At 44.2% G+C, this 18,614-nt stretch overlaps 1 protein-coding gene across 2 annotated transcripts in view; it reads right to left on the minus strand.

Annotated features, from left to right (window-relative positions):
- Window positions 1–18,614, minus strand: part of Stox2 (storkhead box 2) — a 247,377-nt gene that overhangs the window by 22,173 nt on the left and 206,590 nt on the right. For both annotated transcript variants that reach the window (XM_052162680.1, XM_052162681.1), the window contains exon 2: window positions 1,047–1,199. In XM_052162680.1, coding sequence (XP_052018640.1) covers window positions 1,047–1,199 — 153 coding nt within the window. The remainder of the gene's footprint in view (window positions 1–1,046; window positions 1,200–18,614) is intronic.

The following is an 18,614-nucleotide window of genomic DNA, read 5'->3' on the forward strand; positions in this document are numbered from 1 at the left end:
TTCGCATCTCTGGCGGAGGGCTCTGTACCCAGTGGAATAATGAGGTACCCCCCCCACCCCTGAGCTGGGGCATGGGTTTTCAGTATATTCCACGCCAAACAATTTTCCCTACCGGGATTATCAATGACCAATTGTACTGAAATGGCACTATTGTCTTCGTTTTGTAATATTTAAGGGGGGGAAAGTGGAATAAGATGGCTCTATAGTTAAGAACATTGGCTGCTCATAGAGAGAGCCCAGGTTCGATTCCCAGCCCCCATATGGCAGCACACAACTGTATCCAAGATCTGATACTCTCTCTCACACAGACATAATATGCAGGCAAAACACCAATGCACATAAAATAAAAAATAAATTGAATAAAAAGGAAAAGAAGGATGTTTTTCCTTTTAAAACAAAGTCTCGATTCCTGAAGTAACATTTTATAAGGCTTATTGGTTCATAGCACAAACATGGGAGACATATTTATTTTTGACATTGTTCATTCCTGTAGTTGAACTCTTAGGGCTAAGCACTAAGAGTGCTGTTTCTGAGAACTGTGGGTTTATACATTTAAGGAAAGCTCAACTGAAAATGATGAGTAGATTCTTGGTCATTTTTACCAATTTCTCATGAAACTGACTTAATTTTTTCCCCTTAAGTATCAAGTTAAAAAGTATTATAGCAAATTATAAAAATAAGTTAAAATAAGATAAAAGGTACTATACCTAAGGTAAGATAAAAGATATTATAACTAAAGGACTGACACTGTTATTTTTTAAGTCATAGAAATAAGGTGTCTAGTCAGTTTGGGTGAAGATTTTTTCCCCCTAGTGTTCCTTTAAAGCCCTGGAGCCTACATCCACAGCCCATATTCACAGAACACACCAACAGCCTGCATCCCTAACCCACACCCAGAACCTGCATCCAACAGCCCACACCCACAGCCCACACCCACAGCCTGCATCCAACAGCCCACACCCACAGCCTGCAACCAACAGCCACACCCACAGCCTGCACCCAACAGCCCCCATCCCTTTGGAAAGAGCTCCGTTCTTTCTCCTTACCTGGGAAACACGTGGTCAGGTGTTCCATCAGCGCCTCCTGGGTGACAGGCTTTCTCGCAGAGTTCATTGCAGAGATGGCCAAGCAAAGGATTTCCCCGAGTGGAATAAACTGAGACTGACTGATGGGGGACATACTGATTGGTGACACATCACCTGCGGGAAGACAAATTTGCAAGTGAGCGGGTTCATTAGAACACGCCACCATTTGTCACACACAGGCCTTCACACATGCACGCCCTCCCATGCCTCTCCTCTATTCCTTGCATTAGGAAGTCAATCAGCTTTGAAGACTGAAACGTGCCAGGACCACAGCGCACTCCACTCGGCTGGAAAGACTTCCACACAGAGTGGATACGCAAATAATCCTGGCAAGCAAAACTCCCCTTTAAAAACATGAGATCTCGTAGTAAGGAGAATGCTAACATCTTGTAACAAATGAGGTTCTGAAAAATAATTTTTGACTTTATTAGCATGGGGATGATTTATGAAATGACAAGTGTTCACATTTCAAGAAATGCATTGGTGGTGAGTATCCATGACTTGTTCATTCAAATGTTGATGGTCTTCATGTGTCAGGCATCTGCCAAAGGAACTGGGAGCTCACACAGAAGGAGAAGCACCCCTTCCACAACTGTCTCTGCCTTGGAACAGTTCTATTTGAGTAGAGGAGGCAGCCACAGAGATCAAGGTCACGATGTGTGACAGACACACAGCAGCCAACTGCACAGCCAGCTCAGAAGAGAAGACAGATCAGCAGCATAGCCGCTAACAGCGGGACTCAGTTGTAGGAGGCGCTGGGCCTTCCCTAAGGCTTTGAGATCTGTGTCTGGTGTCAAGGGGCATGAGCTTGGTTGGTACCTGGGTAGTGGGGATGCACCCAGGGCTGCTATAAGCCAGTGCTTTTCTGGGGACCTGTTGAGATGGAGTACAGCTCTCTGGGGACAACCATGGGGCCACAGTTAAGGGCTCGGGACTTTCGTCCTGTGAGGAACAAGGGTCAGTGGAAGAAACTTAAAGAAGAACAAAGCAGATGTGAATTTAAGAAGGCTGTGGCTGCCCTGCAGATGATCCCCTGGATGAGGGCAGTTTACAGTGGAACAGACACCATGACCTTAGTACCTATGTGCCTGCTAGGAGGGATGGGGGAGACAGGGGAGGCTGAAGAGCTGGCACTCAAGGGTGACAGATGCTGATTCCTTAAGTATCAGCCAGTAACATAAACTCTAAAATCTTTACAGTTTGCAGATGGTCCCACTGGGTTCCAAGGATTCCTAGAATGTCCTGGACATTTCTGGGGTGGGGACTGTTTGGTTTTGGATCCAGAGACAAGGCTCTGAGGTGCATATTTTACATACCAAAGCAGACCTGGCCTCAGGGCTTTCCCAGCATCCCTCAGTCTCTACCTGGCATAGCCTGTCCCCAGCCCGGACCTTTCCAGCTCAGGGACTAGGCTGCTCTTCCTCAGAGGCTCTCTCCCCTTCTCCCCTCCCTCCCTTCCTCCCTCTGTCCCTCTGTCCCTCCTTCCCTCCTCCTTCTCTCTCTCTCTCTCTCTCTCTCTCTCTCTCTCTCTCTCTCTCTCTCTCTCTCTCCACCCCCTCCTCCGCCTCTCTTCTCAGTGCATGCAACCTTTCTCTCTCTTCCCCCTCCTCAACCCTTTCTACCCATGGTAACTCCCCTGGCCTCCATCTTTGGGGCCAGTGAACTCACCCTAGAGAAGTTTCCCAATAATCCTGCCTTTAATCTAATCTAATCTGGCTTGAACTAACTCATTTCACCAGCGGAGAAATAACCTATCAGGATGGCCTCGGAAGAGTAGGACACTGGAGAGCAGAGGGGCCAGGTATCTGCTCCTGACACCGGTGTTATACTTAACTCGGTAAGATTTTACCACAAAAGAAGTTCTACAAAAAGGATAAGAACCAGCAGAATAAACTTCCTGTAGCCTCCTAACTTCTGTTACTGATCATAGTCACATAATATGTCCTTTTTCTTTTTTTAAGACTTATTTTATGTATGTATGTGTGTATATGTGCATGCTTGTATATGTGCATGTATATATGCATGTGAGTGCAGCATCTGCAGAGGCCCCGGGAACTGGAGTTACAGGCCACTGTAACCCACTCACTGTGGGTTCTGGGAACAGAATCCAGATCTGCTGGAAGACATTTCCTCAGTCTTAACTGCTGAGCTATCTCTGCAGCCCCACCCTTTCTTTTTATGGTTGCTTCTTGAGCATGCGTTCTCAAGTAATAAGCTAACACAGCTGGCTGGCCCAAGCCAAAGCTCAGCTCAGCCTGTAACACTAAGCGCTAACCTCCCCAGAAGCTAGCTATCTGGGTGCTCGGAGGCAGACCAGCCTCCCCGCTGTCAGAGCGCTTAAAGTGGAGCTGAGCTACATCTTGGAGGTCGTAGAAGAGTACAGAGGACTCCGAGGGAAGAGCTTGACCCAACTTTGAAATAATGTAACGAATGAAATTTAGGCAACGGAGCTGGAGATCCCCGAGTGGGATCTCCAGCAACTGTATTGGTCAGGGCTGCAGAATTACAGTGTCTGACACTTGGGGCTCGTGTTCCTCCCCCAGCCCAGTCCAGTTCAGTCTCCCCTCCCTAGGGCATCACTAGGAGGCTCCATCAGCTTTGCTACGGCTTCAGACAGGCCCGAGAGGAGCAGGTGATAGTACTTACAGACTAAATCTAAATTTGGAAAAGGCCCAAGGAGACTTTTTTAAGAATCAGCAGAATCTAGGAACGGATCTAACATAGAACCCACAGACTCCAGAACTCTCCTAAACCCGAGCCCTCTGAAGAGCTTTTATAATTTCTGGTGGAGTAGCAGCAGTTAGAAACGAATGCAAGGGATTTACAGTTTCTACTAGGAAAGTCAGTTTTGGGCACTGGGTGGGCGGGGACGCTCAGACCACACCTCAGACTCAAAAACAAACAAACAAACAAACAACAAACAAGCCAAAGGCCAACTTGCGCTGAGACCGCAGAGCTTGGGTGGGGGCTGGGCACAGCCAGAGCCCTTCAGGCTCTCTTTAATCTGACTGACTCGAGGTGTTGAAGCTGGAGTGTTCTCAGAGTCTTCTGGAGTGAGTCTAACAGTTGGTGGTAAGGAAGATGGGGGTCTGCCACCACCAAAGGGAAAAAAAATTAAAAGCAGATTTGGCCATCTTTGCATCCTTCAAAAAGTAAAAACTTCTCAGCAGACCAAGCCAGAGAAACACTAAATGTGATTGCTGGAAATGTAGGTTGGAATACTCTGTGATTTTTGTGCAGATTTCGAAAGGCTTCGCTACAGATGCCAATTAGCAACAGCAACTAGTTCCTGCTTGCCCCTCAGCCTTTCAGTCTGTTCCTGTGCATCCTTAGGAGCCGCTTCTATTCGCTGAGTTCCGCCATGAGAGGCAGAAACTGTAAGCGTGCCTCAAGTATTTTTGCAAAAAAAAAAAAAAAGCTCATTTCACTATAACAGTGAATAAGTACAGTAACTTTTAAAGTGGAATACGGAAGAAAATGAAATGGGAAGTTCTAAACATCAGCCACCATCATCTCATCGAGAGCCTGCATTCAGAGCATCGCTCCCCTCTCCTCATCCATTCCCAGGTCAATCCACACCATCACCATCGGACCAGCGCTTCCTCGCCTGGGCCCCTGAACTCCAGCTGCAGAGCCGGCTCCCACATGCCCACTCCTGCTGAAACCTCGCATCCTCTCTCACCTGGTCTGTTATAATAGCTTCACGGTGTTCAGCCTTTCTGCCTTGGTTTTTAATAGCCCCCCCTTTCTACAGAGCAGCCAAGGTCCTCTCGTAAGAAATCATAAATCATGCCGTTGCCCTGCATTAGACCCCACAGTGCATTAAACCCTTTGACACTTGCAGAGAAATCTGATTTCTTATGTGTTCTACAGGATCTGCAGAGTTCCAGCTACCCACCTCTGTGGGATCAATCCTGTCCCCACCCCACCCCCATCCCAGTCATTCACTCACGACCTCCTTTCTCATGACAGGCTCATGACCTCTTGTTCTTGCATCCTGCCAGGGTGGTTCTGAACTCAGGCAAAGTCTCTCTCTCTCTCTCTCTCTCTCTCTCTCTCTCTCTCTCTCTGTGTGTGTGTGTGTGTGTGTGTATGTGTGTTTCTATGTGTCTCTATGTCTGTGTGATTGTGTGTGTGTCTGAGTCTGTATCTGTCTGTGTATCTGGGTATGTCTGTTGTCCGTGTCTATGTGATTGTGTGTATGTGTGTGTGTGTGTCTGTGTACGTTTGTATATGTATGTGTCTACATGTGTCTGTCTGTGTCTGTCTGTCTCTGTGTGTGTGTGTGCATGCATATATGTGTCTGTGTGTGTGTCTGTGTGGGTGTCTTGTGTCTCTATGTCTGTGTGATTGTGTGTGAGTCTGAGTCTGTATCTGTCTGTGTGTCTGTGTATGTGTCTGTGTGTGTATCTGTCTGTGTGTCTGTGTACGTTTGTATATGTATGTGCCTGCACATGTCTGTGTGTTTCTATGTGTGTGTGTGTGTGTGCGCATGCATGCATGTCTATATGTGTCTGTGTGGGTGTCTGTGTTAGCTCGTGCTCTTGACCACAGTTTTGGGGTGGACTTTTCCAGGACTTGCCTCTTGTCATCACATACATCACAAGTAAAAAGCCATCGCCTTGGGAGACCTGCTCAGACCACTCAAGGCAGTGCTGCCTTTGCTTTCTGAACGTGTGTGTGCTCATGTTTCCCGATTACTATCAGCCTCATCCACTAAATACAACTCCACAAGGAAGGAAACATGAACACCCCATTCCCAGTAGCTATAACAACGCATTGCTTACACTAGATGCCCACTACGTGATTAGTAAACCAATACTTATTTAAATAATATAATAGAAGGAGTACTTTTAAAAAAACCAATCTTAATTCGGCTTTTAGTAAGCAATTACAGAACAGAGACCAAATACACTAAACCATTGTTTATTAAGATGCTCCCTAATTAATTTCATGACGGATGGTCCCCAAAACACAGTATTTAATCATAGAAAAATATCATAGATTAGGTGAAGTTTAGAATACGCATTTAAAGAGATCATCAGATCTCAACACAGCAGAGCACCTTCCAAGTTATCAAGATTTTCTGGGGATCTCATATCAACATGATTGATGAGCTAACTAGTCATTCTTAAAATATGCCACTAGGAAATTCCTCCAAGTGCTGGAGAGAGAGAGAGCTTAGCAGTCGGGAGTGCTTGCAACCCTTGCAGTTGATCCAGCTATAATTCCAGACACCCATATGGTGGCTCACAACCATCTTTAACTCACGTTACAAGGGCTCTGACAGCCTCTTCTGTTCTCTGTGAGCACCAGATACATGTGTAGGGTACATTGATAGGTGCAGGCAAAGCACACATACACATAAAATAAAAATAAATCATATTTAAAGGAAAATTCTTTCAATAACTACGCCCCACTTATTTTTTCAAAGAAGACAAGAAACCACAAATACTGTTAAAATGCATGACTCAAAGATACCAGCATTTTGCATAAACTATGAATTGTAGCTTAGTTGTCTGTATTTTCATTTTTACTTTATGCTTTACTTTATTTATGCTTTATATTTCCTTTATTTATGTGTTTGTATGCTACATGAGTGGTTACCCTCAGAGGCCAGAAAAGTGTGTCAGCATCTATGGAGTTGTTAAAAGCAGTTGTGAGCCACCTGACTGGGTGCTAGGAATGGAACTTATATCCTCTGGAAGAGCAGTAAGGGCTCTCTTAACCACTGGGCCATCTCTCCAGAGCCCTACTCGCCTATAATTTGTAGGACAGATTTTTCTGCTATCAGAATGTGTTTGAACGTGTAAGTGAAAGTCAGCCATGAGCTCATTGGTACTTTGTGGGTTAAAGAATTCTTTCTGAGCAGCTACCATTGCACCTCACCATACCAGAAAAACGAAACAAAACAAATTGAGTAACTACGCTTTATCGTAGCTTTATTTTCTTTTTAAAAATAGCTACTTGCATATTTAAACAGTCCTTGGGAGTACAAATGCCCCAACTAGGATAATTCAGATAATATCAAACACAGAGTAAGCATTCAATGTATTTCTCCTAAGCGAACTGATGATGTGCAAAGACAGGAAAAGGTTCCAATAAGGGGAGAAGAGCATTTAACATTTATAGTGGGGTCAGTCAAATTGTGGGTGGTGTTTTCTAATGAATTACTCCGTGAGTTGGTAAGCATGAGAAAGATAAATTAGTGGGATGAATGAGGAGAATCAATAATGATCCCCCTACCATTAGAGACAAGAAAAAAAGCCTGCAGAGCATGAAGGGTCATGCTGACCAAGCATGGGGAGCAGGGGGCTTTGGGGCTCAGCTGAAACAGGCTGAAGCTGGATGAAGAGTAAAGCTGAAACCCGATCCTGGTAGACCAGAAGGCTCAGAACGTATCCTCACTAATCAAGGCAATTCTTGTGTTTCATGGGGTCCTATTGTTCCGTGCATGTGTGAGAGAGTCACTCTCAGGTAACTGCAGAATAAAGTGGTGCTTGACTTCACCCACCCCCACATCAACCAGAAAGGCCTGACACAACAAGACACCCTGGATGCAGGTAGGCTGTATCTTCCGGTTTACCCATCTGGTCTACCCATCTACATTCCTCACTTCTCCCTTGGAGAACATCACTAACTAGCACAGACACTTTTACTCTCTGGTTATCTTCCTACTTCTGGCCAGAAGTATTTTATTTTATTTTAGTTGGGATTATTCCCTCCCCCACCTCTGTCTCTCCTGGCAAGTAACCATCTATTCAAGAACTAAGCAGAGCCTATCAAATACCTTTAAGCACTCAAGCTCCAAAAGTGTTCCTATCAGGGGTTCTCTCTCAGGGGGAGGGGGTACACACTTAAAACTAATACATAACATACTACAATAAAGCCCTGTCTTTTGTGGATGGCATTTTCTTCTTTTGAGTCATTAAGTTTAGCCTTGCCTCACTCATGACCTCTGCATAGGAGAAAGACTACATAACTCTTGGGATATTTATGACAACTTACATTCACACACACCCCCCCACTGGGACAATAGAAAAGGCTTTCTAAAGAATATCTACACCAGAAGCATATACACCTATCTCAATACACCTTTAAAAACCCTTCTCCGTGCCTTTAAAATCCCTTCTCCATTCAACTGTGTAAGACAAGGAAAGTTGTAATTTTTCAAAGAGCATTGTACCATACTAAATGGAAACTTTAAAAATATATATACCAGCACCCATGTTTGTGTATAATCAGTTTGCCACCATGTGTACACTCACAAGTCTGCACATACTCTATTGAGCGCGCACACACACACACACACACACACACACACACACACTATCAATTATTCTGTTTCTCCATGCCCTATTTTTCAGTGTAAATGTTCATTTAATCTCTACTGTGGGTTGAAGCACTACTTCTATCCTTCACGTAATAATTCATATCCCAGATTCTAAATTCACATATCACATTCCAACTCTAAACCATTAGCTGGGAAGCTGGGCTGTTTAGAATTGTGACATTCCTACTTCCTGATGGCATCAGGAGATATACAACTAAGAACTCACTTGCTTTTTTCTTCTTAAATATCATGTGAGTTTTCCTATTTCTCTGATATATGTTGGGAGGGTATTTATGCCACAGTGTACATACACAGTGTACATACATGAGCACAGGACAAACCCCAGGAATCAGTTGTCAACCTTCCACCACGTGCTTCCTGGGATTGAACTCAGACTGGTGGCAAGGGCTTTTACCAACTGAGTCATTTTACTGGCCCAGAATCTAGTCTCTTAAGACCAATATAGTTAATTATCTAGGAACCTGTTTCCTTGTAAAATAAGGGTTGGTTGGAATTATAACAGTGATTTCTTCAGGCTCCAAAGGTCTATGATTCACTATTAATTCAGCAGGATTTTGGCAAAAAAAAAAAAAAAAAAAAATCAAATCACAATACAATTCTCATGCCCAGCTGTGTTTCAAGGTGTTGTAAAAATTACTTCCATACATATCTGACCTGGAAGAGGCTTTCATTCTTAAAGAAATGGCTAAACGTGTCAGCTATCATATTTTTCTCTTGCATAAGAAAGCTTTTATAGTTCTAACTCGGGTCTGACTTAGGTTTGCTCCTCAGGACTAACGTGCTTTCCCCCCACTCCTCCAGTCTGCCAAAATTAACACTGGAGTTAAAATTATGGGTACCAGTAAAATTACAACATGCAGCAGATACACCAGATCCTCATAAAACATTGGAAACGTGCTTCTGGGATGCTCAGAACCTCCAGGGATGAGACAGCTCAACTCCCTTCAGCAAAATGTGCTACCTTTGCCAAGTTTTATTCTAGATGCTCCTAGGTGTGGGGTGGGGTGGGATGGGGGGAATCATCTGCTCTCTGAGATTACAGTTAAGTAAGTGAACAATTTCTCTGATACCACAGCATCAGACAAATCTTGTGTTTTACAATTTAATTCAATTTATTAACTTCAATTTTATGTATAAACACTGCTTGGTTCTTTTAACAGAAGGTCTGCTACACTATTGTCCCCAAAGTTCTTCTGGGAAAACACATACCCCTTTCCTATGCTTGCTCTCAAAGGCCCCAAGCAGCCTTCAGAGGGGATGCACCATATGGCCTGTGATAGTTTGCAGGCTACTAAGAAAGTTTCTTTGAGATCAGATTACTAGACTTGACTTTTCAACTGTTTGTATTGAAATCTGAAAGAAAATGGGCACTGAAAGTGGTACTTTTACTAGTTTAGCCTAAGTTAATTTAAAAAATGCCACCAACTTCAAAACTGTGAGGCTGGGTCCTTCTTGGCAGTAGGCAAGGAAGGTAACTTGGCATTTAACAACAGGGAGAGGCTTAGAGTTTTTAGAACTTCTCTGACAGCCTCTCTAGGGGTTTCTGATGCTTAATTTCAACACTAATCGTTCTTTATTAGACACAAAATCCAAATCTAAGGTTTGAAGAACTCAAAAGGTAATGTAGGGAAGAGACTCCTTATCGCTAAGGCTGCCGTTAATCTTGCCACTGGCTATGACTTCCTTGGACACTTCTAATGAGAGCAGGGGTAGATGCAATCATGGTGACTTTAGAGCACACACACCAAAACGAGTTGATGTCCTCATGCTGCATCTGTCCTCGGAATGTTTGTGTCTCGTGTCTATATGACATAGAAAGTTGTAGTTGGCGGAGAAGATGAATTCAGAGAAACCATGGCCTTCCTGCTTTCTGAGTTTCCATTGGTTACCTTAGTTATCCTCTTGCTACTAAGGCTTGAGTATTGTTGGAAAACGGTCATAGGATACGGAGAGGTTACAGAGAAAGGCAACTAGGGGACAGCAGTGGGTGAAAGCCCTCTCTATATAATGAGAAGCAATGGCTGGCACCTGTCCTCATCCTAACACTTGGACCACTTGGCCATTTGCTACGTAGATTTATAGCCGAAGAACAGGAGCGATCAGAAGCACTCGCTACACGCTCCAGCACATCACATCTTTCTGAAGAGCCCATGCTGGAAGCCAACCACTGAGTACATGGGAGACATTAGGCAGTAGCAGCCGGCAGCCTGCCGCTTACATACCAGGGGCTTGAGTAGTTCGTGAATGAAAGGACCTGTGCGAAAACAAGATCCAGCCTGGTTCTGCTGTCCACCAAGACACTGGTGACAAGAGCCACTCTCCTGTTCTCTACTCCCTGACCCAGAATTAAATTAAAGCCACTCACCACCTGAGATAAAAATCACGCTAAGCTCGCTCACTCCTGCTTCCTGCTTGCTTTTCTCTTGCCCTCTTGGGCTCTTCTCTCTTTCCCCCCTCCTTTCCCCCCTCTCTCCACATGGTCATGGCCGGCCTCTACTTCTCTACTCTCCTTCTCTTTGCCTTTCTCTGCCTCTACTATCTCCTTAACACTCCTCCCCACTAAATAAACTATTCTATACTAAAAAAAAAAAAAAATCATGATAAAACACTAATTTTGGCCAACAATTAATCCATTCTCTTGGATATCATATAGCTCTGTAAGGCCCATAGTTAACGAGTGTCCCCCACAGGAGGTAGAGTCTGCCTCGAGTGACAGTACCTCAATTCCTAGTGGAAGTCACCATCTGTATTTCACCCATTTCCACCATCCAGCCAAACCCTGCCTGTTCATAAAGATAGATACATCAGATGTTCTAATTTCTACTGATGAAAATATTTCAATGATAATTTAATAAAGTGGCACGGCATTTGCAGGGCTGTTCTCAGAGTTAAAATCCCCAGGGCTGTGTCTTAGCCTCTGGCTTCTGGCTTCATCAGCTGAGGTATCAGGACTAAGCTGTGACTGATTTCTGTGAAATACAAGCATACCTCAACAGCCAAGCCTAATTAAATTAATACAGGTCAAATGTGGTCAGAGTAGCAGAACCCAGATTGTAACAACCTTTACTGACCAGCTGCCCGGGGAAACTCTTAAACTGTCACCCTACCACCCCTTCAACAGTCAGGGAGGTTGTTCTGAAGGAACTCTGTGAGAATTCGAGTGGACCTGAACAGCCTCACGAAGAACACTCCGACTTACTGTACTGTGAAGTCGCTCTCCTCCCCTGAATGTGACACGTCAGGACAGAGACAAAACCCAGCAACTTTGTTATTACACCACAAGGTTGAGACCCCCAGCTCTGCACTTCATTAGTGACATCACTGGGGAAAAACAGTTTAAATTTTTGCGTCTCAGTTTCTTCTCTTTGTTTTCATAGTGTCTACAGCAGTAATTCTCAGTCTTTTAAACGCTGCGATCCTCATATTATCGGGACCACCATTCACAAGATCATTTTGTTACTCCTTCATAAGTAATTTTTCTACTGTTATGAATTGTAAAGTAAATGTCTGATACATAGGCTGTCTGATATGTGACTCCCAAAGGTCGTGACCCACCAGTTGAGAACCACTGATCAATAATTATGTCGACCTTAGGGTGACTATGGGAATTAGGTGAGACCATGGATGTACAACATACTGCCTTTGGGACCTAATAGTTAATAAATAGTAGCTAGTATTTAAAATATATAGTCTCCGAGCCTGTCTAGATCCAATCCATTTCTTTTTTTACCAGTACTTAAATTTATTCCAACAGAAAATTTAGTTATAAAAATTATTTATTTAAAAAACTGAATTTAGTTATAAAAGGAAGCCATTTTAAAAAAAAATCTTAGCCCATACTGAGGAGGGAGGTTGTCCTCCTTATACTGGTGACATAGAGTGTCTTCCTGGTACTCAGCCAAGAGCCCCCTTCCCCGAAGGAATGGGATACTTCCATTGAGGTACAGGGGGACTTAACAATTTTGGGCTGAGAAACAAATGCTTTAAAACAGTCATGGATTTTACTGGGGCACTGGAAGATGGGAAAGGCTATGGACAAAGTTATAAGGAAAATTTAAAAAAAGCTGGCCTGGGTGCTCTGGGGGGGGTCTGGTCGGTTGATATTGTTTCTCCTATGGGGTTGCAAAACCCTTCAGCTCCTTCGGTCCTTTTTCTAAGTCCTCCACTGGGGACCCAGTGAGTCGTTCAATGGTTGGCTGCAAGCATCCACCTCTACTACCAACCGTGGCTTCATGGAAGGACCCATTGCTCCAGCTGCATATGTAGCAGAGGATGGCCTTGTCGGGCATTAATAGAAGGAACGGCCCTTGTCCTGTGAAGGCCCCAGTGTAGGGGAATGCCAGGGTGGTGAGGCGTGGATGGGTGGGTGGGTGGGTGGGTGGGAGGGGGAACACCCTTATAGAAGCAGGGAGGATGGGATAAGGGGTTTCTGGGTGGTGGGGACAGGGAAAGGGGATAACATTTTAAATGTAAATAAAGAAAATATCCAATAAAAGAAGAAAGAAAAAGAAAGCTGGCCTGTTTCAAAACTGTGACTGGGCTGTTTCTCACACACACTGCCTAAGAAACACCTCTTAGTACTAAAGAAAGGTAACGCTTATGAGTTAGGGTGATGGGCCCTGGGGTTCTCATTCCTAGGATGAGCATCTCAGGAAAAATGCTCTGCAGGAGCAACCCTAGCATTGGGAATTTTGTTCTCCCCTTACCTAAGGACAGCTTAAATATCCTTAACTATCCCGATAAAATCCAAGTGGGCTGCTACGAAGGCTTGCATTTAAGAGCCACGCGCTCACACTTATTCCTCATGGTAAGCGGACCCCGTGCCAGCAGGCCTGCTCGGCCATCGCAGCTATAACTGCAACTCAGTGTAAAAACAATCAGAATGTCCTGAGCCTCCCATAACCCCCGAGGTTTACCGTAGCACTCACATACCTTGTGAAGATTCATTTTAAAATGTAATCTTTAGACTGTACTGAGCTGTGCAGTCTTTTGAGCACACAGGAGGTTATGAATTTATAATGTGTGATGATCAAATGAAGGCGCTGATAAGCATCGCTTCGAGGCTGTGTCACGTGGATTCTTCTCTTCCAGTTATTTTAGATCTATCATAAAATGTTACGGACTATGTCTCCCAGTCTGTGCTGTAAACACCAGGAATGAGTCCCTTTAACAACTGTATTTTGGTATTTACTGTATGACCTTTCTCATATCCCCTCTCTCTCTCTGCCTTCTCGGTTTCTGGTGATTTTGAGTCCATTCTCTTTCTAAGAGATTGACTCTTTCAGCTTCTACTAATTTATTAGAACATATTTCATTTGTCCTTATGTGAGTGGCTTATTGCATTTAACAAGATTCTGGTTCTATTAAAATTAAGCAGTGTTATTATTTTACATACATGATAAATGAATGCTTTTCAATAAGTTCCCTACTCTCTATTGAGAGCTCTCTGCCTGTGAACAATTAAGAGGAGATGTGAAATACAAAAAAAAACCCCTATACATCTAGTTTTCAATGAGTACAGTTTAGACATAAAATGTGAAAAATTAATAATAAAATATTCCAGTTAATGTTCAAAGCATTCATTGAAAGATTATAGCAAAAAACGATAAACAGAAACACAAAACACATGACTAGCAGATTCCACAACAAGAGTCCAGCCAGGGCAGTGGGCACTCACGCTTGGGAGACAGAGGTAAAAGGTTAGAAGGAGCAGCCTCGGTTACATTGCAAGTTCAAGGCCAGCCTTGGATACATAGGGTGCTGTTTCAAAAGCAAAGAGAAAACAAAACCAAACCCCTCTAAATAAAGCTCCAGTTGCTGACGAAATGATAACTGACAAATGTGGGCCTCGTGATCTTAGAAGCTTCACCATGGCAAAGGGACATTAACGGAAGAAAGAATCATCAGGAAGAAAAGAAAAATCTTTGCTAGCTACACATGTAGCATGGGGTGACTCTCTTCAATATATAACCTCCCCCAAAAACTGAAACAACAAGAAATTAAACAAACTAATCAATAAACGGACCCAAGAGTTCCCCCAAAGAAAAGACACGAACAACCAGTAAACGGTTCCCCCCAAGCCATCAGAGAAATACAAATTAAAACCACATTGAGACTCCCTTTTATTCGATCCAAAATGGCAATTTTAAAAATGCTGGCAAGGCTGTGGACAAAAGTAACTCTTCTACACCACTGCTGGGAATGTAAGCTAGTCTAACTTCTATAGATAAAATAAAAAGAGTTCCTCAAAAAAAAAAAAAAAAAAAACAAAAAACCTAAAACTACTGCATAATTCAAATGTAGCTCCTCTGTGTATTTTTATTCACAGGACGCGAGTCCCACCACAGAGACACTTGCACGATGTTCTGTACCACAGCACTGTTCACTATAGCTAAGTCATGGACCTAAGCTAGGTGTGCAACAACAGAGGAATGGAAACAGAACACACACACACACACACACACACAAGGACATAGAGAATGAAGTTACATCATTTGCAGGAAAATGGATAGATACCCTTGGAGACAATCATATACAATTAAACCAACCTCTGAGAAACATATTTTTTCTCTTACATGGTGGCAAGATTTCATATAGACATGCGAAATCATATACGTGCGTATGACACGACACTAGAAGAAAAACCGAACAAGGACTAATGGTAGGAAGAAGGGTGAGGCTGAGAGAGGTAAGGGTGCACGCGGTGCGTGTAGATAGAGCACACTATTTACTTCTGTATGAAAGTGTCCTTGTGTGATACTGGGCCTGTACAATGACTATTTATAGTGGAAACCAAAAAGAAGGGCGATCAGGTAGAAGAACACACTTCCTGTTCCGATTTTCTCCCCTGGGAGAGAGATTTGCAAGTGGGGTCTCCAAGGATGCACAGTGGCAGTAGGGTGTGGGACTACGGTGACCACAACAGATTCAGCGTGGGCTTTTCCTGGCCTAGCATCCTTTGAAACTGACTTGGTACCCTCAAATGTAAAGTGGCAAAGTCCTATGGACACAATGGACGAAGGAGCTCTGTCCCACAGTGGAACGGGTGACTGTAAGTGTGGATGAAACCATAAAAGAGAGAAGAGGGGTTTGGGGGCCCTGCCAAGGTGGATCCGGAATTATTTTGAAATGCTCCAATTACGCAAATTGCTTGAAGGAGCCAATACTGAGAGATACTATTATTAAACAATACCGACAGTACACTGGGGGAGGTGGTAAAATTGGGGGAGGTGTTCAGATATGCCATTTTCATTTGAATGCAACCTCGACAAGTATTTTGACCATTTTATTATCAGTAAAAAAAGATTTTATGTTATGGATGGTATGATATGGTTTGGTATGGTATGGATGTTGAAAAAAAATTCTGTCATAATCAAAATCCTAGACCAGACCCTAATGAAACACACCTTTTCTTAGTTCACAGAAACAGCGTGCCTCAATGTGATACTCTTCTTAGAGAGTCTCTTACTGTGAGCATGTAAATCGGACACCTTCAGCCGTGAGTGTGACACACGTAGGTTCCCAGGTCAAATTACACGCATTTCATGGACTGTGTATTAATTGAGGAGAAAACAAGTCCAAGGAATACTTTTTCTCTTGGACAAGTGAAAGAGGCACACTGGCGATGGGAAGGCTCTGATTATGGCCTGGCCGTGGTTCTGCAGCTCCGCCCCAGGGCAGTAATGGTTGACGTGGTCACGTGCAATGGGCAGCCTCTACTGGAGCATTTAGACTGCCCGCAATACAGGCCAAGGGCACGCTAACAGCAAGGTCACATATCAAGGGTCCGCTCACCCTGGTGGCGGGTGGCACTGACATGTTTAACATATATATTTTTTTCATTCAACAATTTTTTTTGAAATAAAAGCAGGGGAAACCTACCTGACCCTTTCTGGACTGGCTCCATTCCCCAGATAGCTTTGATGCTAAAGCCTGGTGCATGCTAGGGGAATGCGCCCAAGCACAAGGAGGAGCCAGTAACAGAAATGGACGTCCTAGAATCTGTAATTAAGAAGAAAGAGTAAACGTTCGCGCAATAGTATTCTAAGTGAGCATTTCAGATAAGTTACTGCAGACCTGTGGAATAAAATGACAATCTGGGACTTTACCTCGTAGAAATATATAATATATATGTGTATAACTTAGTGTGTGTGTGTGTGTGTGTGTGTGTGTGCATGCACGCGCTAAGGAATTGCTCTTCTTACAAATCAAGATTTGTGACAATGACACAAGTTCTGTCCAAAGCACCTTAAAATGGCTCTGTGAATGTACTTTGCTAGTGAGCTAGCGATGATTTTACACACAGGGGTGGGGTGGGGTTGTTGTCTTCACCATCCTTTTATCCTGTTTTCAGGAAACATCTGGATCCCGATCACGCCTAGCCCATAGATCACAGCGACGAGGACTGAGCCGACATCCCACTGCAGTGTCTCGGGAATCTGCACCGTCACCCCCCTCCTTCTGATTCTTCTCTGCAAAGTGAAGTCACAGGGACCAATCAGCCAACCTGACTTCTCACTCCCCTGCCCAGAATCCTTTGTGAGACAAAATGAGTCATAGCTCCGAGAAAAGCCACTGCCTGTGTGTGTGTGTGTGTGTGTGTGTGTGTGTGTGTGTGTGTGTGTGTGAGCTCCTTTGTTTGTGCGGTGCGGAGACTTGCAGGGTAGGACAGACCCCAGATGTCGCTAAGGGACCAGGGCACAGTCACATGCATTAGTCCCCTCGCATACATACATATTTTTAAATCACCAAAAGAGTAAAAAGGGCACATACCTCCAAAATGCTTGAAGAAAGAACACACGTTAAATTTGATCTGGCAGCATACACACAAAGCACTGCAATCACAGACCTCATACATTTTCCTTCTTTGAGTTTGTTTTTTAAGGCTGGGCGTTTTATTGTCACGGAGGACGAAGCTCCCACCTACGTGTGGCAGGCAGTTCTAGAGCACACCGGATCAAAGTTTAGCTGCAGTGAGCTATTTATCATGGATGCCAGTTGCCGTGCAAGTCTTTGCAAGCCCAGGGCTCATCAGCCCATCAGGCTGGCATCCCTGGCAGCAGAACAGCCCAGCCACTGCCCGTAAAGGCAGTATGGGGAATGAGGTCACTGTGTCAGGAACTGGCTGTCAGCGTCAGGCTCTCCAGAGCTGATGGCACAACTGGTGGGAGTCACGGGATTTGTGGCTTTATGTTGATGCTTTGTGTGCTTTTTGAAATTTTAGAAAACAAATTCTAGGTCTAAGATCGGCCAGGGAAACAAACAAAAACAAACAAACAAACAAACAAACCAGTTACATATCTATGTAAAAATGTCTTGTTCATTGTACCATCTGTACCAGGCTCATTATTAGCCCACGCTGAACACATCCTACATTTATGTGTATATGTGTTGAATACAAACATACACGAGCACAAATACACACCACACACACACACACACACACACACACACACACACACACACACACACAGACTCCATAGGGCACAAGTACTCAGAAAACATTCAGCTTTGTATTGACAGATGAACCACCACGACATCCTCAGGAAGAAAAGGAAAGAAAGGTTGGCAGAAGACAGAAGACAGAAGACAGGAATGCTAACCATCTCAGAAAGCTGGGAGAAAGACAATAAGGGCGAAACGATTCTAGTGTATTTAAATAGAATCACCCAGTCGTCCCAAGGTAGCACCCAACAGGCAGCCTTACTCTCTCACACCCAAGACCAAACAGGCACACCCACCAGTGACCCACACTCAAACACCAGATAGATCTGGACAGCCGACGGTCTGTGTGCCGCAAGCTCACCACATCCTCCTGAACACTGCAGCCTAAGTCCAAGGGGAAGGCAGAACTGAAGCCAGTTACTATAAACCCAAGAAGATCCTCACCAGGGCTCTTCCTATTTGCAACCATCCTTCTGTAGCCCAGGCTGATCTCCTGCTTTCTGTAATCCTCCTGCCTCAGCCTCAAACATGCTGTGATGGTGAGAATGGTAAGCATCAGTCTCCACCTCTGGCAGCTCGTCTAAAACTGCTGTGTCCGAAGAACTCCTGAGTGGATTACCACCAGGCTCAGGTCTCGACATAGCTTTGACCTCATGCAATTCCTCTGGTTAAGCCTTTTCGAAGACGTGCCACCATGAAACTCAGGCTCTGTCCCAAGCCAGCCCCAGCCC

The sequence above is a fragment of the Apodemus sylvaticus genome, chromosome 18, assembly GCF_947179515.1.
Source record: "Apodemus sylvaticus chromosome 18, mApoSyl1.1, whole genome shotgun sequence".
In the NCBI taxonomy this organism is placed as follows: domain Eukaryota; kingdom Metazoa; phylum Chordata; class Mammalia; order Rodentia; family Muridae; genus Apodemus; species Apodemus sylvaticus.